General features: G+C 44.2%; 1 protein-coding gene and 1 pseudogene across 1 annotated transcript in view; both read right to left on the bottom strand.

Annotated features, from left to right (window-relative positions):
• Positions 1–7,244: 7,244 nt before the first annotated feature.
• Positions 7,245–25,274, bottom strand: part of Oca2 (OCA2 melanosomal transmembrane protein) — a 51,267-nt gene continuing 33,237 nt past the window's right edge. Inside the window, exons 15-23 of the mRNA XM_042697462.1 lie at positions 20,839–20,986; positions 18,633–18,690; positions 17,095–17,203; positions 16,442–16,569; positions 14,654–14,713; positions 14,038–14,142; positions 11,314–11,407; positions 9,342–9,435; positions 7,245–7,329 (exon numbers count right to left, since the gene is read on the bottom strand). Coding sequence (XP_042553396.1) covers positions 7,245–7,329; positions 9,342–9,435; positions 11,314–11,407; positions 14,038–14,142; positions 14,654–14,713; positions 16,442–16,569; positions 17,095–17,203; positions 18,633–18,690; positions 20,839–20,986 — 881 coding nt within the window. The remainder of the gene's footprint in view (positions 7,330–9,341; positions 9,436–11,313; positions 11,408–14,037; positions 14,143–14,653; positions 14,714–16,441; positions 16,570–17,094; positions 17,204–18,632; positions 18,691–20,838; positions 20,987–25,274) is intronic.
• On the bottom strand, positions 9,707–10,147 carry LOC122122993 (annotated as a pseudogene).

The raw sequence follows: 25,274 nt of genomic DNA on the forward strand, positions 1-25,274 counted from the left end.
CACAATGTGCACATGTATACACAGTTAGCAGCAAACCTTGTCTGTTGAATCCCCATGTCCACTGCTGGGCCTAGATGCTGGCATGGTCTCAGCTTCCAGGAGCCATTTTTAAGTCAGGTCCATGCCTTCCTTGATACCGTTCCTCTCATCCTGCACAAATCATTTTGCCTTTCTGACTTTGCCATGTGCTTCCTACACACTTTGCTGGACATCTTTATCCTAGGGTACTGTTAGGTGTTTATGACCTAAAGATCACTTTGCCCTGAAAGCCCCTCTGTGGTGTCATCTGGAGCTAATGCACACACTTAGAGATGGGAGAATCAAGAAGTATTTGCAACAGTGTCCTGTGCCTGTTCATATTATAGGTACACAAGAATACATAAGATTAGAAACATGATGCTTCTGGGCCTGCACAGGCAAAAATAGGTTGTAAGACCCTGTTTTCAACAGAAAATGCTGGGCATAGTGGTCTGTGCCTGTCAGCAATGCCAGAAATATAAATAGGAGGATCATAGTCCAAGGTCTAGGCTAACCTGGACAAAGAGTGAAACCTTATCTGAAAATAACCAGAGCAAAAAGAGAGAGAGCAAGTAGATCAAGTGGTAGAGGACTTGCCTAGCAAATGGGAAGCCCTGGGCTGGGAAGGTAGCTCAGTGGTAGAGCTCTTGCCTTGCATGCATGAGGCCCTGGGTTCGATTCCTCAGCACCACATAAGCAGAGGGAAAAAAAGCCAGCAGTGGTGCTGTGGCTCAAGTGGTAGAGCGCTAGCCTTGAGCTGAAGAGCTGTAGGACAGCGCCCAGGCCCAGAGTTCAGGCCCCATGACCGGACCCAAAACAAAACAAAGCAAATGGGAAGCCCTAAATTTAAGCATGAGTATGGCACACCCGAGCACACACACACACACACTCACACACACTCATACACACTCACACAGCCAGGTACCTGTGGCTAGTGTCTGTGATACTAGTTACTCAGGAGGCTAAGGTTTGAAGATCAGGATTCCAAGCCAGCCTAGGTAGAAAAGTCCGTGGGATTGGGATTCTTGGCTGGAGATATGACTGAAGGGGTAGAGCAGTAACCTTGAGCAAAAATCTTAGGGAAAGTGTGCAACACAGCATATATAAATAAGTATGGTTACAAAAGTAAAATACAGTGTGTGTAAGGCAAATAGTTGGAGCTCACAGGTCTGGAAGTTGCTCTAGGTGAGTCAGTGAAAGTCAGTCAAATACTGGCTTTGGCCTTCACTCTCCACTTCTATGTTACTATGGACTTTATAAACGCTGTTACTTAGGATGCTCAATTTATTCCAAAAGATTTTCAGGCTTATATAATTCTAGTAGAGGCAGAGACAGGAGAATCATTAGTTTGCTAGCAAGACATCTCAAAAGAAAAAACTAAAAGTAATAGTTACAATAAAAATAATCTTGATTTACTGTAAACATCACTTTATAAACTTTTGATTTTTGTTTTGAGCTCTGTTCTGATAACACTTAGGTTAAGATACAAAGCTATTGTGTAGCTCTGGAAATGCATTTCCTTTATATCTGTACTAAAGAAATTTTCTATTCTTTTTCCTTTTTTGGGGGGGGGGTCAGTCATGAGGCTTGAACTCTGGGCCTGGGCGCTGTCCCTGAGCTCTTCAGCTCAAGGTGAGTGCTCTACCACTTGAGCCACAGCACCACTTCTGGTTTTCTTGTGGTTTATTGGAGATAAGAGTCTCACAGCCTTTCCTGTCCAGGCTGGCTTTGAATCATGATCCTCAGATCTCAGCCTCCTGAGTAGCTAGGATTACAAGTGTGAGTCACCAACGCCCGGCTTCTTTTACCTTTTTATACCTGTTTTTCTGTTGAAGACTCAGACAGGCACACACACTAGCCTACAGTAAGGACTGTTAGTTCTCTGTCTTCCACACCACATCTTACCCTTTGATAGGTTTGGAGAAGTGACACGCATGGAGCTGTCACCTCCTATAATAATAACTTCTTCTGAAGGTACTATTGCAATTATTGCAAGAGATTAGCATAGTTCCCATGAGGCCACAGGTGGCCCTCACTTCTCAGGCCTGCTGTCACTCCAGGTCATTTTCCCCATTTGCACACCATCCCATCCCTGCCAATCCTTCAGGAGTAGCCAGACTGTATTTTACTTTTGTAACCATGCTTATTTATATATGTTGTGTTGCACACTTTCCCTAAGTTTTTTACTCAGGGTTACTGCTCTAACCCTTCAGTCACATCTCCACTTTTCACTTTTTGGAGGCCAATTGGAGTCAAGGATCTCACGGACTTTTCTGCTTGGAATCCTGATCTACTTCTCTCTGAAGGACCCTCTGAAGTTCTTTTGCATTTAATGTTAAGATGAATGAATGGATAGAGCACCATAACTTAAAATTCAACCATCCTTCACTATCCTCAGGGAATAGGTTCCAGGACTCCCCCGCCAATAACAAAATCTGCACTCACTCAAGTCCCTTTTAGAAAATGATAATTGCATAGAACCTATGTACAACCTGCCATACACATTCAAGCATCGCTACATGACATCATGCCTAATACCATGTAAACGCTATGTAGCTGGTGGTTTGACTGTAAAGTACAGTACAAGAATATGACAAGAAAATAGCATATGATTGATTTCCTTGGTATTTTCAAGCCACATTTGGTGGAATCAGTGTTAGAATCTGCAGGCAACAGCAGATGAATTAAAGGTGAACCTGAGAATTTTACCTTGAAAATGAAAAATGGCAAGAGTGTGGAAGAGGAACATGGGAGGAGGTGGAGATGGAATGGTTAAGACCTGAGGTATTTGGAACTTGGGGACCAGAGAAGAGGAGCCAGTGGCCCAATCAGCTGGGGACAGAAAGAGGAGTAGAGAAGAAGAGGGATGCATTTACTTAATATTTCTTCTTAGCCTGTCAAGATTTATTTGGGGGCTGGGAAGGTGGCTCAGTGGTAGAGCGCTTGCCTTGCATGCATAAGGCCCTGGGTTTGATTCCTCAGTACTACATGAGCAAAAAGAAAAAAGCCAGAAGTGGCGCTGTGGCTCAAGTGGTAGAGTGCTAGCCTTGAGCTGAAGAGCTGAGGGACAGCGCCCAGGCCCATAGTTCAGGCTCCACGACCGGACCCCACCCTCCCAAAAAAAAGATTTATTTGGCTTCCTTCTAAGTTGAAGGGCAGAGAGAATTATCAGAATTCTCAAGTCTAGTCCCTATTAAGTCAGAACATGATTTCATCTCATGGCAAGATGGTAATAAAAAAAAAACAGTATCTCCATGGAAATTTTAAAGGTTAACGCCAATCAATGACTTGAATTACCTTGCCAAGGGGATACCTGTAGAGGTCTATGTGTGAGGAATTGGAGAAAGCTCCAGCAATGACAACTGGCTCCCGGCAGCCCCGCATTCATCACGAAGCAATGAGCTAGCTGTTCCTTCAATGTTGTCTTCTGCATTCATTATGAAGCAAGATTTCCCAGGCACTGGATTGTCCCCGTGTGAATTGGGGAAGACAGTGTCAGGAGGGAGTATGGATGAGCTTGAATCACCTCTTGATGACAGGAAAGCTGAGACAATTTCACTGTCTGTTTTATTGATGTGTGAGTGTCTCAATGGCCGAGAGGCAAAAATGGTGGACACAGTTGAATGATGATCTTCCATTGACCCTTCTAATACATTCCTACTTTTCTCGTCCTGTTTTGAGACCACAAAAGCTGACCCCCACTGACAGCATCAGTAAAGACTGACTAGCCCTGAAGGATTGGTAGGGATGGGATGGCTTACAAAAGGGGGAAATGACCTGGAGTGACAGGCAGCGGGCCTGAGAAGAGGGGAGAGGCCACCTGCGGTCTCATGGGAACTATGCTAATCTCTTCTTCAGACCATGCCCTCCATGGCTGAGCCACCTCCCATTAGGCCTCCTCAGAGATCCTACCACCTCCCAACACTCATGGAATACATCCTTGAGGGACACTGTAAAGGAAGGGCGCATATTAAATCCACAGCAAGCTGGGCACCAGTGGCTCCTGCCTGTAACTCTAGCTATTCAGGAGGGTGAGACATGGAGGACCATGGTATGAAGCCAGCCCCAAACAGAACAATAGACAAGTCCCCATCTCCAGAATAACCAGCAAAACACTCAGGCTGGAGACATGGCTCAAGCGGTAGAGTGCCAGCTAAGCAAGCAATCCAAGCAAGCACAAGGACCTGTGTTCAAATGCTGGTACCAGCAAACAAACAAAAACCTTAGCAGATAGTAGCCTTGGAGTCAGTGATGAGAAGTGCGGGAAATAGTTGAATGCAGAAGTCAAAGCGGAGTCCTGAAGATCCAGTTTGAGGTGGACAATGGAAGAAATAGAGGGAAGCTGATGGAAGCCAAAGAAATCAAACATTTGGATATTGGCGAAGGCTGAATCATGGGTACCAGGAAAAGGAGAGGAAGCCAGGCGCTGGTGGCTCACGCCTGTAATCCTAGCTACTCAGGAGGCTGAGATCTGAGGATCAAGGTTCAAAGCCAGCCTAGGCAGGAAAGTCCGTTAGACTCTTCTCTCCAATGAACCACCAGAAACTGGAAGTGGCGCTGTGGCTCAAGTGGTAGAGCGCTCACCTTGAGCTGAAGAGCTGAGGGACAGCGCCCAGGCCCAGAGTTCAAACCCCATGATGACCAAAAAAAAAAGGAGAGGAAGAGATTGGTTTTGAAGGATGAGAAGAGATGACTGAGGAGCTAAAGCACGATGAGGTGGAGAATATAGTGTGATTGGAAAGGAGAAGAATGAAGGAAATGCAGAAATGAGTTACCTAGAGGCAAGGGGGAAAGAGGACAATGCCTTCCACGAAGGAGCTAAGCAAGTCCAGGTTTCCAGGAGACCAAGTAAGGAGGAAACACATCTGGAACAGCTGGAGCTTCCTTCCCTGTCAGGCTTCGGCCCAGAGGAGAATCTCCTCCAGAACCCCAGGTCAAGCTCACAGATGAATCTGCGGGTTTCAATAAACACGGGGTTGTATGTCAACTTTGCTGCCAAGGCATTCCAAGATGGATGGGCTCATAAACCCAGATAGCATATGCTCATCATTTCCCCCCAAGCTTTCAGGAAGGAAGCAGCAAGTTGTTGTTTTTCTTTTTCTTTCTTTCATTCATTCTTTTTTTTTTTTTTTTTTTTTGTCAGTTGTGGGGCTTGAACTCTGGGCCTGGGCACTGTCTCTGAGCTCTTCAGCTCCAGGCTAGCACTCTACCACCTGAGCCACAGCACCACTTCCGGTTTTCTGCTGGCTAATTGGAGATAAGTGTCTCATGGACTTTCCTGCCCGGGCTGGCTTTGAACCACAATCCTTAGATCTCAGCCTCCTGAATATCTAGGATTACAGGCGTGAGCCACCAGCACCTGGCAGATTGTTTCATTACGTACAGATTCTCACCGGCAGGCAGGGCAGACCCACCCCGAGGGTACCACTTTCAGAAATGGAACTGGAAAGATTTCTTGTTCTTACTGCCCTGAGCATCTTAAACCCTTTTGAAGTTAGATTATGACACAATAGTCACATCAGAGACCCTGTTAAACATCTTCATCTCAAGGCATTTCACAAAGACCCTCAAAACCTGGTATAGCCATGGCACTGATGCATTGGAGCAGAAGTGACCATGGCGGAAGCCTGGGTACCCTCAAGCTCTTTGCTCTTGTCATCTCTGCATCACATGGGCTGATCCACAAAAGAACCAGTTCTAATAAACATGGATGGAACCTCCAGAGCCCCACGGGGAGAGCAGAGCTGAGCAGACTACAGAGGAACTCATGGGAGTAGCATGCAACACAGCCCTTGCAGAATGGAAACATAATCAAAAGCTACAAGCTGCTGGTGTTGGTGGCTCATGCCTGTCATCCTTACTTCTCAGGAGGCTGAGGGCTGAGGGTCACAGATCAGAACCAGATTGGGAAGAAAAATTCTTGAGACTCTTATCTCTAATTAACTCCCCCCACCACACACACACAAAAGAGCCACAACAAAGAAACAAAGTTAGAAGTAGTGCTGTGGTTTAAGTGGCAGAGTACCAGCCATGAGCAAAAATGCTAGAAGACAGTGCCTGTGCCTTGAATGTAAGCCCCAAGACCAGCACACACACACATACACACACACACACACACAAACACCACTTTATTTTGTGTGTGTGCTGGTTCTGGGACTTGAACTCAAGGCCTGGATACTGTCCATGAACTTTGTTGCTCAAAACTAGTTCTCTACCATTTAAGCCACAGTTGTACTTCTGGCTTCTTTGTGGTTAATTGGAGATAAGAGTCTCCAAACTTTCCTGTCAGAGCTGGCTTTGAACTGTGATCCTCAGATCCCAGCCTCCTGAGTAGCTAGGATTATAGGTGTGAAGTGAGCCACTGGTGCCTGACTAAATTTCTGGACATTTTAATTGTAACTTTAAAATGCCAAAGAAAAATATAAATGGACAAACTGCAATTTAACATAACACAACCTACAGGAAATCCAAGAAACAAATACATTTGAAAATCTCTTGTTAAGGAACTTTATTTTAAAAAAATACACAAAATATTTCCTTTTAAAGGGCACATCTTTTTCCATAAAAAGGGTCTGTATTCAGACAGCATAATGTTTTAATGATTTTTTATTTAACACAATAAATGAGGACATAAAGAAAAACTGTCCATAACCTCAGGAGCTCTGACAATTATGCAACACAAACTATTTGGCTTGAACTCCTATCATCCTACATAGAAAAACAAGGAAGTATTTGTAAAATATGCATAGTTTCCTGGAGGGGATGGGTATGTTATTCGGAATCCTGTAGTTAGTTCTTTAGGGAAGATAGAATGAGAAGGCTGTGATTTCAGCTGCACCTGAATAAGACTGTGAAAGAAAGAAAGTAAAAAAAAAAAAGCTGGCACCAGTGGCTCAGGCCTGTAATCCTAGCGACTCAGCAGGCTGAGATCTCAGGGGCTTGGTTCAAAGCCAGCCCCAGAAAGGAAGGAAAGTACATGACACTCTTATCTCCAATAAACTATCCATAAAAGCCAGCACTGGAGCTATGGCTCAGGTGCTAGCCTTGAGAAAAAAAAGCTCAGGGACAGTGCCACAGGTCTCAGTTTAAGCCCCAGGACTGATATCAATGGCTAAAGCCACCCTAGGTTAAGCACCTTTGCTTTTCCAGTGTGCTTTTAGATAGAATTTTGATTGAGGTTAATGATAGATCAAGTTTGTCCTTTGTCTCCAAATGATGGGTAGCTACTAATTCCATCCCAACACAACGTGAGCAACAAGAAGATAACACATTCCGATGATGCAGGACACAACCATCATTGGAAAACCCAACCTGAAAGACAAAGAGAGATGAGTTATGACACCTTTATCTGGTGAAGAAGAATATGGGCTTTAGGATCTTTATGGCTTCACGAATGTCAATGAGAAATCAAAAGGTTAGTTTCAGTTTCCATAATATAGATACATGCTTCTATTAGAAATTCCCCATTGTGTGTGATTTTGAAAGCCACCTAATTTTTTTTTTCAGACCTTCACTAGATGATTGAAATCTTACGTTTCTCCATCTACACTGCCAATTTGTATACTGAGACACTATTAACATCTTTGGCTTATTCCTCCAGCTAGGTCAAGTTCCAGTTCGTGGTCAATGGAGATCTCACAGACAGGCCATTGATTCCCAACACCCCTCTCAACCTTAGGGAGAAGTTGTGAGGTGGAACTGGAAGCTAAGGTCTAGGTGAGGTTTGTGAAGCCTGTATAGGCTGTGTGCCAATATGAACTCAGTCATAAGAAGAATGGTAAGTGAGGGAAGCCAAGCTCAGAGACAAACCGGGTATGTTTTCTCTCATATGTGAAGCTAGATCTAAAATACACCAGGACATGATAAATGATACAGGACTCTGGGCATTCACACACAGTGAGACCAAAGGAGGATACTCTTCGGGGAGAAACACAAAAGTGCAATGCCCCTGTGCCTCTGATGACATAAAATGATATTTATCGAAATGAACTCCAGGAAATTGAAACAAGAATTTCTTTTTTCTTTTTGTCTCATTTGTTTATCTGTCTTTGGTATGGACAGGGAGGGAAGAAGCAAGAGGACTTTCAGTCCTGTTCTTGTCAGCAGCTTGATGTAGAGAAACTATTAATAATCTTCATGGCTCCATTTCTTTATTTGTAAACCGGGGAAATAATAGTATCCATGTACTGAGACTGTTATGCCTTCACCCCTGCAAATCCTTTAGAACAGAATCTGGGCATGCAATGAGCCATCAGCAAATGCTCACAAGCCAGCAATCTGACAATTTGTCCTGGGCAGTGTTACAGAGTACTTAACACCACAGTGTGAGCATGGAGAGACCTTCCTGCAAACACGCTATAATGGTGAAGACTTTATACAAATACACCAAGGTTTGCTGAAGAATAGAATAGATTCAGGCACCAGTGGCTTACACCTATAATCCTGGCTACTCAGAAGACTGAGATTTTAAGGATTAGGGTTCAAAGACAGCTCAGGCAGACAAACCCATGAGGGTCTCATCTCTAATTAACCTCCCAAACTCTGTTAGTGGCCAAGTGCTAGTTGCTCTTGTCTGTAGGCTTAGCTAGTCAGGAGATGCCCACATGTAGACTGCCTGCTTTCAGGTTGCCCTCAGCATGATCAGTCTTACTCTTCGGTATTGTCCTTAGATCCTTCCTAGCAGGGGATTCTCTGTCTGCACCCTGGTTAAAGGATGTCAGATTCATGTTACACAACAATCTGAATGTCAGGCATGGGAGGAAACCCATTAGAGTTTTCAAGAAGACAGCAACATATAATACCCAGCAAGCCCAAAGCCATTGCAGGTCTCCAACTTACCCTGAATTACCCAGGATATCCAAGTTATCCTCTGAGTGATGGAGAAAATCCCAGTGCAGATGTCTAATGTGTTTTGTTTCTCTACTAACCACACCAACCTGCAAATCCTAGATTTTAGCATCAGTACTCTGTGTGTGTGAGTGTGTGTGTGTGTGTGTGTGTGTGCATCCTATGGCTTGAACTCAGTGCCTGGGCATTGTCTCTGAGCTTTTTTTTTTTTTTTAAATTATTCAAGGCTAGCACTCTACTACTTGAGCCACAGCTCTACCGCCTGCATTTTTTGTGGTTAATTGGAGATACGAGTCTTCTGGATTCGTCTGCCTGGGCTGGCTTTGAACTGCAAGCCTCAGATCTCAAACTCCCGAGCAGCTAGGATTACAGGTGTGAGCCATGATGCCCAGCGGCATGGGTAATTTTTTAATGAAGTAACCTTAGGAATTTGTTAGAAGGATATTTTTTTAATGCAGAGTGAGTTTTGAAAGTACCTGAAAAATTCCATGAAAGAGAATCCATACCCGTGCTGCTCTGCAATCCCTGCACAAACAACGTTTGCAGATGCTCCAATCAGCGTCCCGTTACCTGGAATCAGTTATAAAAATACAGTGAAGTCCTAGGTTCGTTCAGTTGGTAGGCTTGTGCTCTCTTCTATTCTGCAATGCTTGGATAACCTCATACGTTGTAATCAGATGATCACAGGCCCGACCAATGCGATTGCTTTGTTAAAAATCTAGACACCACTGGGCACTGGAGGCTCATACCTGCAATCCTAGCTAATCAGGAGACTGAGATCTAAAGATTGTGGTTTTAAGCCAGCCTGGGCAGAAAAGTCCATGAGACTCATTTTTTTTTTAAACAGCTCTGGCAAGTTCTATTAAAGAAAACTTGTGCACTCTTTACTTTTCTCCAGTTTGTTCTGGCATGCTTCTAATGATATCAGAATCACCTGGATCAACGATAGCCAGTATGCATACTCTGTAGTATTTTCCACATGCTGTACCCAGTTCAATTTTATTGCCACTGCAGTGATGGACACCAGTTTTTGCCAACATGGCCTAGTATTTTATTTCAGATTTCTTCAAGGCTGGGCAATTGTTGGCAAGGATGACCAATTCCCCTTTGCCCTGTCTGATCATCTTCAGAGTATACTTGTACCCCAGCTCTTACTTTCCACGTTTCAGAACAAGTTGGAGTCTAGAGTTGATTGACTCCAGGGATTTTTCCGTCTTCTTGGCGGCCACCATCTTCCTGCCTTAGGTGTGGGAGTGTTCCCAACCAAAAGCATCTAACAAGATGGCCGGGTGGAGAGAAAGGAAGCTTCATGAGATTCTTATCTCCAAATAATCACCAGAAAACTGGATGTGGCGTGTGGCTCAAAATGGTAGAGCGGTACACTTGAGAGAAAGGAACTCAGGGACAGCACCCAGGCCCTGAGTTCAAGCCCCAGGACTGACGAAAAAAAAATCTAGACACCTATCTCCACTAGCAACCTCAGAATAAAGCCTCTGCTAGCTACACCCAATAAACCTATTAAAAGTTGTATTAAGTCAGATAGGCACTGAATCTATGTAACTTTCAAACAGCTTAGCTTAGCAACATAGTACACTATTAAGTGAACCATTGTTGCCCTTCTAATTGCACGGCAACTGGAAAGAAGACTGGGGAGAGAGAAGAGTGAGGCTGTGGTCACATGTTACCAGCACAGAGGAAAAGCAAAACACAACGTGAAGTGTGGTTTCCACTGAATGTACATTGCTTTCTCTCCAATGTGAAGTCATTAAAATCGTTAAGCCAAAGCACTGGAAAATCAGAGACTACTTGTAACTTGTATAATACTAGTAGGGTTTTGGTAGCACCCAGAATGGCATGCATTTCATGTGGTGGGGAGAAAGAGGTCTCAGTGGTGTTACCCCAGCTTAAGCCTCCTCCTCTGTTTCTATTTCCATAATAGGGGGTACGTATAAGTAGGTGCTGTCTGTTTGTCACGGACCATCTGGGTTTTCCTATACAATAATATGATGCATGGATCTACAGACTGAATGAGAACAGTGTCAAAGATCATCCCCTAACCTATCTTTGATGAACACTGCCTACAAAGAATCCCTAGTCAATACAAATTGAATGACTTCTCACATGGCGTTCTTTGCCTGCTTTTCTTTTCCATAACTAGTAGAGCAGCTGAGCAGGAAGAAAATAGGAGAAGGGCCAGTGCAGGCAGAGCCAAGAGCAGCGAAAGGAAACCAGAACAGTGATGGTGAGACTGACCAGCACACGGAAACATTACCAGCTGACCAGGACCTCCCTCCATGGTGGACATCCGTCAGTCAAGACACAAGGCAGTGGGGTGGTAGTGAAGGAGCTGGAGAGAATGCCTTAACTTGCTTTTGAGTTTTCCTTTTATACACTTAACTGCTGCATTGAGCTGGACCGTGGCATGGGATGCAGTGGACTTCTACTTACCTCCCAGGCAGGCGCCAAGGGCCAGAGCGTACATGAGTGGCGGCGTGGGCAGGCTGACCTCAGGGTCTTCACTCAGGTTCAGAAGCACAGGAATCTGTGGATGAAACGGACACTGACACCCTGACTCACTGAGCTGCGCACGGTGCTCAGCTCACAAAACACAAAGTGCGTTTTCAGTGGCCAGACTGGAAGGAACACAAGATATGCAGAAGGAAGGCTTGAGTCTGGCTGGGTGCCGATGGCGCATGCATGTAATCCTAGCTACTCAGGTGGCTGAGATCTGAGGATTGCAGTTCTGAGCAGAAGAATCTGAGAGACGCTTATCTCCAATAAATTTACCAAAGAAGCCTGAAGTAGAATGTTAGCCTTGATCCAAAAAGCTAGGGACAGTGCTCAGGCCCTGAATTCAAGCTCCAGGATGGCACGAAGGAAGGAAGGAAGGAAGGAAGGAAGGAAGGAAGGAAAAATAACTTGAATCTGGCTGGATTTATCTGTGCACACACACACACACACACACACAATTCTAGCCACATGAACAACTGATTCTCCTTTGGAAATCTTAAATGAGAAGAGTCACAGAGAATCTGACCCACACCTGGGATAAAATGATCCAATCGGCGTTTATGAACTCCCTCCCCACCCCCCCACCCCACCCCCCCCCCCCCCCCCGTCCCATCTAGTTTTATGCACAGGACATCTCAGTTAATTCTAATGGAGGAAGTAGCTAATGCATACTACTCACAATCTGTTTGTCAGCTCTAATGCTTCCTTAGTTCCCATAATGGCATGCTTCAGATTCAATATCAAATCTGCCCTCTGTAGAAACTGAGCTATAAATTCCTACATCCATGCCTGCCATTTAACATAATTGCAGTCCAATGGGCCTGGCTCAGCTCTCTACTGAATGTTTATAAAAGAATAAACTGGAGAAGTAAAAAGTAAAAGCTGTGGAGAAGGGCTTCTGACTTTTACCACCTCTGAAAGGGTATTGAGTTCTTCTCCCCTATCAGGCATTGCAGCCACCAACTATACCCTCCCTAGTAACTCCTTGAGGGGCTTAGAAGGAAACCTAGGGAAAGAAGGTAAATAAAAACAAGACAGCTTTGAAAAATGACTGCCACAGAGAAAGTACATTGAAAGTACCCATCCCAGTAGACCACGTGGACACAGTCATGAATAGCAAAGGAGTTTATCTCCAATAATCTACTAAGAGAAAGCCAGAAGTAGTGTTATAGCTCAAGTGGTAGAGTGCTAGCCTTGAGCACAAACAGGCTCAGGGACAGCACCCAGACCCTGAGTTCAAGCCCTAGGACCATGAAAAACAAAAGGGGGGTGGATTGTACTCCTGTTGGTTGGGACTCAGGCTTTGGAGTAGGACCTCCCCTGGGCCCACCAGCCTAATAACCCTGAGTTCTCCAACTCTCCAAGTGCCCCCTTGCTTCTTCCCAGAGTATTTTCCACAACACCAGTACAGGAAAGGAGGTCAAGAGGAAGAGCCGTCACTAGTCACAAAGACAGTATGAGTAAAGGCACAGGAGACCCCAACACCATGCTAGAGATGGCAGGTGAGGGCGTGTTTCAGACGGCAGGAGGCCTGGCAGGAATGGTGCCAATGACTCCGAGGGAACAGGGAAACTCTGGGATGTCCAACTGCCTCAGGCACAGACTGGCTGGGAGGGTGAGGGATTCCTTTAGGAAAAGTAAACTTGTGCAAGCAATTCACTTATTATTTTTTGGGGGGGGAGGGGTGCTGGTCCTGTGGCATTAACACTGGTATTCAGCCACCTGTGCCTGGTTTAGAAGATACTTTTATCTCCATGATCCTGAGGAATGAGTCTCATCAGTTCTAGAAAAAGCTTATGATATGTACTTCTGGCATTGACTAGAGGTCAACATATATACAGAGATTTTAAAACCTGGAGGCTTATGCCTATAATCCCAGCTACTCAGGAGGCTGAGATCTGAGGGTTAAGTTCAAAGCCAACCGAGGCAGAAAAATCCATGAGACTCTTATCTCCAATGAACTACACAGAAGAAGCCAGAAGTAGCACTGTTGCTCAGGTGCTAAAGCACTAGCCTTGAGCACAAAGAGGCTCAGGGACAGTGCCCAGGCCTGAGTTCAAGTCCCAGGATGAGCAAAAAAACAAAGAAAAAAACACCTGTCCAGGCTGGCTGGGTTGTTTCTTCATTAGCAGGGAATAAAGATGAAAGTGTTTGTCTTTTGTTGCATTTTTTTTTTCTTAAAAGATACTGTTTTGGGCTGGGAATGTGGCTCAGTGGTAGAGTGCTTGCTTAGCATGCATGAAGCCCTGGGTTCGATTGCTCAGTACCACATAAACAGAAGAAGCCAGAATTGGCCCTGTAGCTCAAGTGGTAGAGTGCTAGCTCAGGGACAGCGCCCAGGCCCTAAATTCAAGCCCTGGGACTAGCAAAAAAAGATACTGTGTTTCCTGGGGGAGACAACAGCTCTATCAGTTTTACCCCAAAACAGACAATCAGCCAGACATACAGCTACTCTGGAAGCAGACCCTGGGCTCCTGGCCACCATTGGGGCACTCAGTGCTTCCTGCCCAGCTGCCTTGGGCTCTGCCCATGTTTTGTCCCCTCAGCCTCTGAGGGTGGTAAAGGAGATTTCACACTCTACTTCCTTAGGAAAGAAAAGCGAGCTAGGATGGTGTGCAGATTAAGGTGGGGCCCGCAAACACCCAGGAACACGTTGCTCACCATGGTTGCAGTGAATGGGATGTTGTCAATCAAGGAAGATGCCAAGGCTGAGACCCACACTACCAGGACAATGGCGGCTGTGAGGCGCTCCTCCTCAGGGACCATCTGAAAAGAGCAGATAGAGTGCTTTGCACTGTGAAATCACAAACAGGGTCCAACCTTACATCGGCGAGACTCGGCAGGAACCTAAAGGTGTTAGTCCTTGCTGCTCTCACATGTGACACAACCGAAACAGACATAAATGGGCAAATCTGGGCCATGTCTATACCAGGAATCTCGGCTGGGCTTCTGAAATAACGGAGGGGAACGCCCCCTCCTCACCCACATCGGGTGGCTACACACACATACACTGGCCCCACCAACCTGAGCATTCTCTTCACTGTCCAGACCACCTTCTTAGGTCTCATCTAAGGGCTACAATTGAAAAAGCAGGCCTCTGAAATGATGCATTCTTTGGAAAAAAGTTTCTCATCATCTCTAGGCTACCCAGGATAAAGTAACCATCCTGCTGTGCTTTTTACATAATTAACGTGACATATTCTCGCCAGATTATTTATTTTTCATTTAAAATCAAAACACGTTGGCTGGAGCACTTCCCTGAGAGCATTTCATATACCTTTATGAGCAAGGCAGTCTGTTCTCCAATGTATTCTATCAAGTGGAGATGTGCTAGCGCCTAGAAGAAAGACAGCATGGTGAGAATCAGTTTAAAAATGAGATTATATACAGATTGTTTTAAACATCCATCCAATGGCCAAGTGCTGGTGGCTCACCTCTGTAATCCTAGCTTCTCTGGAGGCTGAGATCTGAGGATCACGGTTTGAAAGCAAAATAACAGATCTCTACTCTATGCAACTACCCCTCATAGAGCAGAAGTTCTACCCGAGGAACCTCGGATGGAGGCTGCTGAGACGTTGACGGCCCTCCCCCTCACTCACTTGTACAGTGGGGTTTCCATGCCAGCAAAGGCAAGCCAAGACCACCAGACATGGCTGTCCTTCCCCTGGTTGGAAAGCAGAGGGGTCACACTGGGTGAAGCAAGCCACGGCTTCTGGCGCTGTAGCGGTAATCCAGAGATATTTGTCCAGGAAGAAAGGCACTACTCTTTGGTTTTGGATAGCGATCCAAAATGTGCCGAGAAATACTGACTCCAACAGTTAGATTTTAACATTTGCCAAAGACCTAAGCGTACTTTCCCAAAGAAGATATACACATAGCAAGGGAAATTTCTATAATTTCCATGCAACTTTGCAATTTCTACAATTTCTCTAAGGGAGAAAAAGTTGTATGTTTTATTTTAAAGATGAATCATCTAAGTATTTGTGGAGATAATTTTTTAAAGCTACCTATGGAGCCAGGCACTGGTGGCTCATGCCTGTAATCCTAGCTATTCAGGATCTGAGGATCATGGTTCAAAGCTAACCTGGGCAGGAAAGTTCCATGAGACTCTAATCTTCCAGAAAACCAGAAGTGGCACAGTGGCTCAATAGGTAGAGTGCTTGCCTTGAGCTGAAGAGTTGATGGACAGCACCCAGGCCCAGAGTTCAAGCCCCATAACCAAAAAAAAAAAAAAAAACAAAAAAAAAAACCCAAAACAAAAAAACTATGGTACCAACAGAGGCAAACACTTCAGGAGATCAGAGAAAAAAAGAATAAAAAATAATTTTAATTTAAAAAGTCACATCTAAATACTATATACTCAGTATCTGTATCAAATATTACTTGAATGAATATACTAACTGAAAGATAGATAGGGGCTAGATAGATTTTTAAATATATGATTCTATTATAGTTGCAACCCCCCCCCCAAAAAAAAATGACACAAAAAAAGGGATGGAAAAAGATAGACCGTGCAAACAGTAACCAAAAAATAAAAGTAAAAAATCTACCTGAGTAGCTCTGTTAATGTCAAATGTAATTGACTTTGAGACAAAAAATTGTTTCTCAAGACCAAAATAATGTTTCATAGTGGACTGACACAAATGGAATCAGCACCAGCCCTCAGGCAAAATGAATCAACATTAAAATATACTGAAAAACAATTCCAGCCTTTGAGGAAATTTTCAACGTCTGACGAAGAAAAGGGAGGAAGGAGAGTGGGAACAAATAAAATCATGCTTAAAGAATTACAAAATGGAAGCCAGACATATTGGGCTGGACAAGAAGGCCATCTGTAATCTTAAGGCAGGAGGAATATTTACAATGTGAAAAATATTTAAATGGCAGAGGTGAAAACTGGTTGACTTAAAAACAGTCCATTTACCTGTCCATCATTTTCAACTTAGTGAATATACAGAAAGATTTGTAGACTTGGGCTTTCTTCGTTTACCAAATGAAATAGAAAATGTAAAAAAAAAAAAAAAAACAGGTAAAAGATTACATTGCAAAGCTTCTAAGGTCTTACCTCCATTAGAACAAAGAGGGCTGCAAAGAACAGAAGTGTTGCCCATTCAACTCTGTGTAGAACAATCTCAAAATCATGGATATCAGCTAAAATCAGCAACCAGATGGCACCCAGTATAGCAATCCAGCCTGAAAAGAAGAAAGAATATATGACTATAGTTCAACTAGCAATGTTATCAGCTAGTTTTTAGTCTTCTGATTGCCTCTTGCCGTATAAGATTGAGATTCCCATTTGTTTGCCTATTATTACCCCAGAGCCAATCTTAGCTTACAATCACCACCTTCCTCCAACCTCATGAACCCTCCCCCCAGCTTCAAAGCAGTAGTCAGTGAAGTCCCTCCCATCTTCAGATCTCTCCTGACTTTCTTCACCAAGCTTAGAACAAAGCTAAGAAAGAACCATGCTTCTGGAGGCTCACACCTGTAATCCTAGCCACTCAGGAGGCTGAGATCTGAGGATGACAGTTCAAAGTCAGTCTGAGCAGGAAAGCCTATGAGACTCTCATCTCCAACTAACCAGGGGAAAAAAATGCTGGAAGTGGATCTGTGGCTCAAGTACTAGAGCGCTCAGAAACAGTGTGCAGGTACCAAGTTCAAGCCCCAGGACTGGCACCAAAAAATAATGTTTAAAGCTAAGAAAAAAATTAGACCTACCAAGATCAAGATGAATGCCAGGGACAAAGGAGTTGAGAAAGAACATGAGGATAACAAATCCCAGAACCATCAGGCATTTAATCAGCAGAATTCTGTCTGATATTCTATGCTGCAAGAGAAAGAAAAATACGAATCATGCACCTGGAGCAATCCCTTCGTTCTGAAATGTGTCTACATTCCTACATGACTTGAATTACTACAAATTTCTCTGTATGATGAAAAGTATAACATCTTAAACTTGTTACAGGGAGCTATGCATAAATTTCAGATTATACCATTCAAAGTCTTTGTGAAAAATAAGCACTGCAGCTGGGTACTGGTGGCTCATGCCTTTAATCCTACTACCCAGAAGGCTCAGATCTGAGGATCTTGGTTGGAAGCAAGTTCGAGCAGGAAAGTCTTGTGAGACTCTTCTCTCCAATGAACCACCAGAAAACTATGGCTCAGAGTAGTAAAGCACTAGCCTTTAGCAAAAGTGTTCAGGGACGGTGCCCAGACACTGAGTTCAAGCTCCACAACCAGCAATAACAACAAAGAAAGCACAACATACATAAAATGCAGTATAATCCTTTTCACAAAATGCCTCAAAGGGATTTACAAGGGCATATGAGAATTATAGTGCTTTAATTTCCTGATAAAAGGAACCAGCCATTTCTGGAGAATGTTGTGGTTTATTAACACATAGCAGTAAATTAGGTCTTAGGTACAATAACAGAATAAAAAGAACAAGCCAGTTGTAGGTGGCCCATGCCTGTGATTCTAGCTACTCAGGAGGCTGAAATCTGAGGATCACAGTTCAAAGCCAACCCAGGCAGAAAAGTCTGTGAGACTCTTATCTCCAATAGACCACCAGAAAATCGGAAGTGGCACTGTGGCTCGCCTTGAGCTGAAGAGCTGAGGGACAGCACCCAGGCCCAGAGTTCAAGCCTTACAACTGACAAAAAAAAAAAAAAAAAGAAAAGAAAAAGAAAAAAGAGAGAACAATGGGCTTTCCACCATAAGTTCCTTTGAGGGAATAAAACAAAGAGAGGATTTTGAAGGTTTTGCTCACAAGAAAATGAATGAGGTAATGATCAGTTGATGTAATGATGTAATGATCTTTACCCAATGTGTGTATGTATTTAAAAATGATACTGTACCTAATAACTTTGTACAAAATCTGATATGCCAATTTAAAATTTAAAAAAAGAAAAGAAATGAATAATCCTATCTACCTGAGAGACAAAGACTTAAGAAGAGGATCACAGTCTGAGGCCAGCCAGAGACAAAGTTCATGAGACCCCATCTCAACCAAGAAACGCTGGGCATGGTGGCATGCACTGGGCATCCTATCCACATGGCAAATGTAAAATCACTGTCCAGAACAATCTAGTCATAAACACCAAACTCTATTCATGAGACTAAAGATAAAAGGTCAGGAGTGGCAGAGCGCCTGCCTAGCAAGCTCAAGGCTCTGAATTCTAACCCCAGTACCTGCAAAAGAACAGAAAAACCAATCAAGGTAAATGGGAAGCCCCTGAGAAAAGAAACAAGCGTACCTTTTTTTGTAACTCCTGGATATTGGTCTCCCAATTTTTATCTTCCTGTGATATTTGTCTAAAAGAAAGAAGAGAAGGGCACGTATGATCTCTGGTTCTGTGAAGAGTGAGGTTGGCAAGAGCACCCTTCTGCTGTGGCTGGAGCCTGGATGCTATCCACAATGTTGATCCTGGCACACCAGAGGAGAGTACTAACTGTCATGGAAAGTGACCAGGGGCACGTGGTTTGCCCATAAAGAAAGACTACCATCCCTCTATTTCCAAAGAGACATTTCTAAATATGAAGTGTGCGCGTGTACTAATATGAGAACAAGCGCCGGAGATGCCAACATGGGAATGAGAAAACCCTTTACCCTGTCCTTTGTATGTCTTATCCCTCAGCAACCCTAGAACATCGGTTCTGAGACCCCCCCCCCCAGAACATACACAGTGTTCAAGTACAAAATCAGCGCATTTGTTCATAATCTACACATATCCTCTCATCTGCTTTAAACTATTTTGAGGTTATTTACAATACTACCGTGCAAATGGGCCATAAACAGCCAGGCGCTGGTGGCTCACGCCTGTCATCCTAGCTACTCAGGAGGCTGAGATCTGACATCACAGTTTGAAGCCAGCTTGGGCAGAAAAGTCAGTAAGACTCTTCTCTATGATTAATCAGCAAAAAAACCCTCCAAAAACAAAAAACCCAAAACGAAAAAAATCCTACTACCACCACCACCAGCAACAAAAAAAACAGCTAGAAATATGGCTCAAGTGGTAGAGCCCTAGTCTTGAGTGAAAAGCCAAGCAAAAGTGTGAGGCCCCAAGTCCTACTACTAGAAAATGAATGAATAAATAAATAAATTAATTAATTAATTAAGAGGTTAAACCTTTCTGGTTCAGCCCCTATTTTTCTGGCTTATTTTCCTCCCTGTGGATTAAAGGGTAAAGTTGTTACACTGTAGAGTTCACATTTAGCGTATAGCACTATAAGTGGTACCTAAAAACAATTCACTTGGCCAGGCATGATGGCTCAAGCTTGTAATCCTAATTACTTGGGAAACAGAGACTAGGAAAGTTCAATTCCAATTCAGCCAAGCATGCCAGGCACGGGTGGCTCACGCCTGTAATGCTAGCTACTTAGGAGGCTGAGGTTTAAAGCCAGTCCAGGCAAGAAAGTCTGTGAGACTCTTATTTCCAATGAACCCAAGGAGATGGAAGTGGAGCTGTGGTAACTAGCCTTCAGTGAAAAAACTCAGGGACTGTGCCCAGGTCTTGAGTTCAAGCCCTACAACCAACCAAAAAGAAATAAAAGAATTCAGGGCTGAGAATGTGGCTTAGTGGTAGAGTGCTTGCCTAGCATGCATGAAGCCCTGGGTTCAATTCTTCAGTAGCACATACACAGAAAAAGCCAGAAGTGGTGCTATGGCTCAAGTAGTAGAGCGCTAGCCTTGAACAAAAGAAGTGCAGGGATAGTGTCTTGAGTTCAAGCCCAGGACTGGCAAAAAAAAAAAAAAATCAGCCAGGTAAAAAGAAGTTTGTGAGTCTCTATCACAACTACTGGCTGGACACAGTGGCACACACCTCTCATTCCCAGCAACTTGTAGAAGAATCATAGCCCACGACTAGTCCCAACATAAAGCCAGATCCTGCCTAAAAAAATAAATAACAGTAGAAATGGGGCTAGAAGCATGGCTCAAGTGGTAAAGCACCTGCCTAGCAAGTGGAATGAGTTCAATCTACAGCATTGCCCACCAAAAGTATTCATTTGGACACAGGTAGGCCTCTCTTTGATGATGTCACAGATGCTTAGGAAGATGATCATTTTATTACTTTTAAAAAAAAAAAAATTGGTGATGGGGCTTGAACTCAGGGCCTGGGCACTGACCCTGTGCTTTATTTGTTCAAGGCCATTATTCTACCATTTTGAACCACAGCACCACTTCCGGTTTTCCAGTGGTTCATTGGAGCTAAAAGCTTCACGGACTCTCCTGCCCAGGCTGGCTTTGAACCACGATCCCCAGATCTCAGCCTCCTGAGCAGCTGGGATGACAGGTGTGAGCCACCATCCCCTGGCCAAGATGATCTTTTTTTAACTCGCTTGATTTGCATGCTGTCCGACTTCTGCACTATTTCGATGGAGAGCAGAACGGTGTCCACACCATCGCACAGCCACGGAGGCGAGAAGGGCAGCTGAGCATCCGGGCCGCCTGCTGCCTGGTACCTGTGGAAGCTGCGCAGCCTTTGGGCCAACAGGTGCTCCAGTGCCATCACCTTGGCCAGCAGCAGGCCCCGCACCGCTGTCTCCTCACGGCTGGCCGGGCTGATGCGCTGGGCAGTCAGGCGCCAGACGTGAATTTCATGCTTCAGCTCTGCAGAGAAAGAAAAAGGCAAGTTTGAGGCTTGGGTCTCCCTGTTCCTTGGATTTCACCACCAGCTCACCATGTGCTTCAACCACGTGCAAGAAGCCAGGGTCAGCCCAAAGCAGAGACCTCTCTCAGCGCAGGAGTTACTATGATGGGAAAAGATGACAAAGCTAACGTTTTCCTCTTTCTTATTTGTGACACTGGGGTTCAAGCTCAGGGCCCCCCCCCCATTCTAGGCAGCACTCTACCAGTTGAGATAAGCTTTTAGCCAACATATTTTAAGAAAATTAACTACACACTTGCCAGGCATTGGTGGTTCCTGCCTGTAATCCTAGCTACTAAGGGGAGGCTGAGATCTGAGGATTGTGGTTTGAAGCCAGCCAAGGCAGAGAAGTCCCTGTGAGACTCTTTAAGTACTCAAAAGTCAGAAGTGGAGCTGTGGCTCAAAGTGGTAGAGTGCTAGCTTTGAGCAAAAAGAGCTCAGGGACAATGCTCAAGCCCTGAGTTCAAGCCCCACAACTGACAAAAAAATTAACTACACAAGCTGGGTGTACACTAGTATACTACTACACTAGCTACTTGGGAGATCAGGAGGATCACAGTTTAAGACCAACCTAGGCATACACATAAGACTCTTTCTCAACCAATAACTAAAGGCAGTGCTATAGGTCTGTCATCCAAGCAACAATGGGGAAGCTTAAAATAGGTGGATTGAGGTCCCGGCATACACTCAGCCAGGCAGTTGGACCCTATCCTGAAAAGCATAACCAGTGTAAGGAATGGCTGAAAGTATGTCTGGCAGTAGAGTGCATGCCTAGCAAGTGTAAGGCTCAGAGTTTAAACCCTAAAACTGTTCAAAAAGTTACAGCAAAAAAATCAGCGAGCCTGGTGCAAGTGGCAGATCTTCTGTCTGGCAAATACAAGACCTAGTACCACCAAAAAAAAAAAAAATCATAATCAGCACTGGATTATGGTGTGTTTATTTCACTACGGTGTCATGGCATGCAGCCACTCAGAACGGGGAGGTGCAAAAATGGAGGTCTGAGGCCAGCCCAGTCAACATCAAGAGAACCCTATTTAGAAAAACAAACTAAAGCAAAAAAGTAAATAAAAGCTTGGAGGCATGACTCAAGTGGTAGAATGCTGGCCTAGCAATTTCAACTCTAGGTGAAGAATAATTTTCTTTTCCGAATAGCCATGTCAAAGCTAACAACCAGCAACCCTGTCTTCTTTCTATAGGCTTCACTTTCGCACCAAATCCAGATGTGCTCTGAGTATGGTTTATCTGCACCAAACTCATACATTCTATGCCATGTTATAATGCAGCCAGAAGGGCCTTACTGGACTCTGGTACCATGAGCAGCAACGTTCCAGCCTAATGAACAGTAATTTAAATAAACTTTTCTTTTGTTGTTGTTGTTGTTGGTGGTCATGGGGCTTGAACTCAGGGCCTGGGCACTGTCCCTGAGCTTTTGTGCTCAAGGCTCACTCTACTTTCAACCTCTCCTCTTTATAGCTTACATAGTTTGTGGTGTTCTGTTATAGCAGCAGAAAATGGATGGGGCTAGTTGCCGAATCTTTGAGCAATTTCAGACACAGGTATAATAACGATCAGAAATTAATGATTGCAATCTGAAGTAGCAGATCTCAGAACTTTCCTGAAAGCCATTTGATAAAAGATAGAAGGCGCAGGAAGCCTTTCCTCCCAACCAGGCCTCCCCTGAGCTCAACTTTGTTGCACAAGAGAGAGACTAGACAGCCTGATGGATTTGAGACATCAATAAATGAGCAGAATTTCCGCCCATCACTGACAGAGAAGAGTGGAGATAATTGATTTGTCCGAACCGCCTCCTAAGATGTCCAGTGCTTTCTGGATGCTTATTCCTCGTCTCTATTTTACAATTAAAAATACTGTAAGAGGAGAGAAGCCAAGATGGGGGGAATAAAAGCAAGCAGGCTTTCCAACTTCTCAGTGAATGGAAATAGCCAAAAAGTAGCTTGGCATACAGCTGCTGGAGAAAGCAAGCAGGCTGAGGGAGTGGGAGAGGGTGACAGAGTTTTACACTAGGAGCGCTCAGGACGCTGGTTATTGGAGCTAGGGTCGGGGGGAGGGGACTCAGAACTAGATGCAGAACACATAGTCAGTTGGAGCTTAGCTGATCTGGGAGCTTCTATTTCTTGGAGTTCATGCCAATAAACCTCCTTTTATATGATCATACGCACGTAGCCATTGAGTCTTTGTGATTCTTTCTTGAGAAAATCCTCTGCTGGTCTCACTGTGTGAATGTCCAAGTGCATTTGGAGGAGTGGTTTGTTTTCTTGTTTGCTTGCTTGCTTTTGCCAGTCCAGGAGCTTGAACTAAGGGCCTAGGCGCTGTCCCTGAGCTTCTTTTGCTCAAGGCTAGCACTCTACTACTTGAGCCACAGCAGCACTTCTAGCCTTTTCTGTTTATGTGGTGCTAAGGGATCAAACCCAGGGCCTCATGCATGCAAGGCAAGCACTCTACCGCTGAGCCACCTTCCTAACCCCCAACTGTATTTTTTTTTGTCTTTTACCATCCAGTGTATTTACTTATAGGTTTATAGGCACATTCTAGTTACAACTAATGAGAGGAAAACGCAACCTGTTTCTCTGGGTCTGGCTTACTTCGTTTAATATAGTTTTTTCCCAAGTCTTTCCATTTCCTTACAAATGGTACAATACCATTCTTTCTGATGGAAGTGTAGACTTCCATTGTGTGTGTATATATACCATATTTTCTTGATCCATTCTTTCTCTAAGGAGCATCTGGATTGATTCTGTATTTTGGTTGTGGTAAACAATGCTGCAGTGAACATTGTTGTGCTGGTAGCTTTAGTGTGGTCTTGTTTGTGGTCTATTGGATAAATGAACAGAAGTGGAATTTCTGGGTCGAAAGCTCTGTTTAGTCATTTGAGGAAGCTCCATACTGTATACCAGAGTGAACAAGTTTACATACCCACCAACAGTGCAGTAGCATTCCCCTTTGGCTAACCCTCCAGCTTCTGTTATTGCTAGTTTTCTTGATAGTGGTCATTCTAACTGGAATGAAGAAGAATCTCAGTGTTGTTTTGATTTGCATTTCTTTTTTTTTTTTTTTTTGTCGGTCGTGGGGCTTGAACTCTGGGCCTGGGCGCTGTCCCTCAGCTCTTCAGCTCAAGGCGAGCGCTCTACCACTTGAGCTACAGCGCCACTTCCGGTTTTCTGGTGGTTTATTGGAGATAGGAGTCTCACAGTCTTTCCTGCCCAGGCTGGCCAGGCTGGCTTTGAACCGCGATCCTCAGATCTCAGCCTCTTGAGTAGCTAGGATTACAGGCGTGAGCCACCAGCGCCCGGCTTGATTTGCATTTCTTTTATGGCCAGAGATATTGAACATTTCTTCATGTGTCCACTGGCTGTCCTTGCTCCTTCTATTGAGAAGTCTCTCTTTGAGTCTTTAGCTCATTTATTAATTTGGTTGTTGTTTCTTTGAGGGTTTATTTTTGGAGGTTTAATTTTTTTCAACTCTAAGTACATTTTAGATATGAGGTCCTTGTCTGATACATAGCTAGTAAAAAAAAAAAAAAATCTTCCGTTCAGTGGGCTTCCTATGTATTTTGTGATCTATGTCCTTTTGTTGTTGGTGGTGACAGTGGTGGTGGTGGTCATGGGGCTTGAATTCTGGGCCTGGGTGCTGTCCCTCAGCTCTTCAGCTTAAGGTGAGCTCTCTACCACTTGAGCCACAGCACCACTTCCGGTTTCTGGTAGCTAATTGGAGATATGACTCTCACGGACTTTCCTGCCCGGGATGACTTTGAACTGTGATCCTCAAATCTCAGCCTCTTGAGTAGCTAGGATTATAGGCGTGAACCATAAGTACCTGTCTTACCTGCTATTTTGACTTGGAACCCTACCACTTGAGCCACAGTGCCACTTCCAGTTTTCTGAGTGCTTTATTGGAGATAAGAGTCTTATGGCCTTTCCTGCCCAGGCTGGCTTTAAACTTGGGTCCTCAGATTTCAGCCTCCTGAGTAGCTAGGATTACAGGTGTGAGCCACAGACAGACAGCCGAGCTATGTCCTTTGCCATGCAAAATCTTTTCGGTTTAATTCACTACCATTTATCTAGTCATTCTTTGATTTGTTGTGATTCTGGATTTTTACATAGGAAGGTCTGACCCATGTCTGGGAGCACTAGTGTAACATTTTCATGGTATTTGGCCTTATTTTGAAGTCTTTCATCCATTTGGAATTGATTCAGGAGCAGGTTGATATATAGGGACCTAATTTCCATTTTC

This window comes from Dipodomys spectabilis, unplaced genomic scaffold, assembly GCF_019054845.1.
Source record: "Dipodomys spectabilis isolate Male_0828 unplaced genomic scaffold, ASM1905484v1 ptg000219l, whole genome shotgun sequence".
NCBI classification, from domain to species: Eukaryota; Metazoa; Chordata; class Mammalia; order Rodentia; family Heteromyidae; genus Dipodomys; species Dipodomys spectabilis.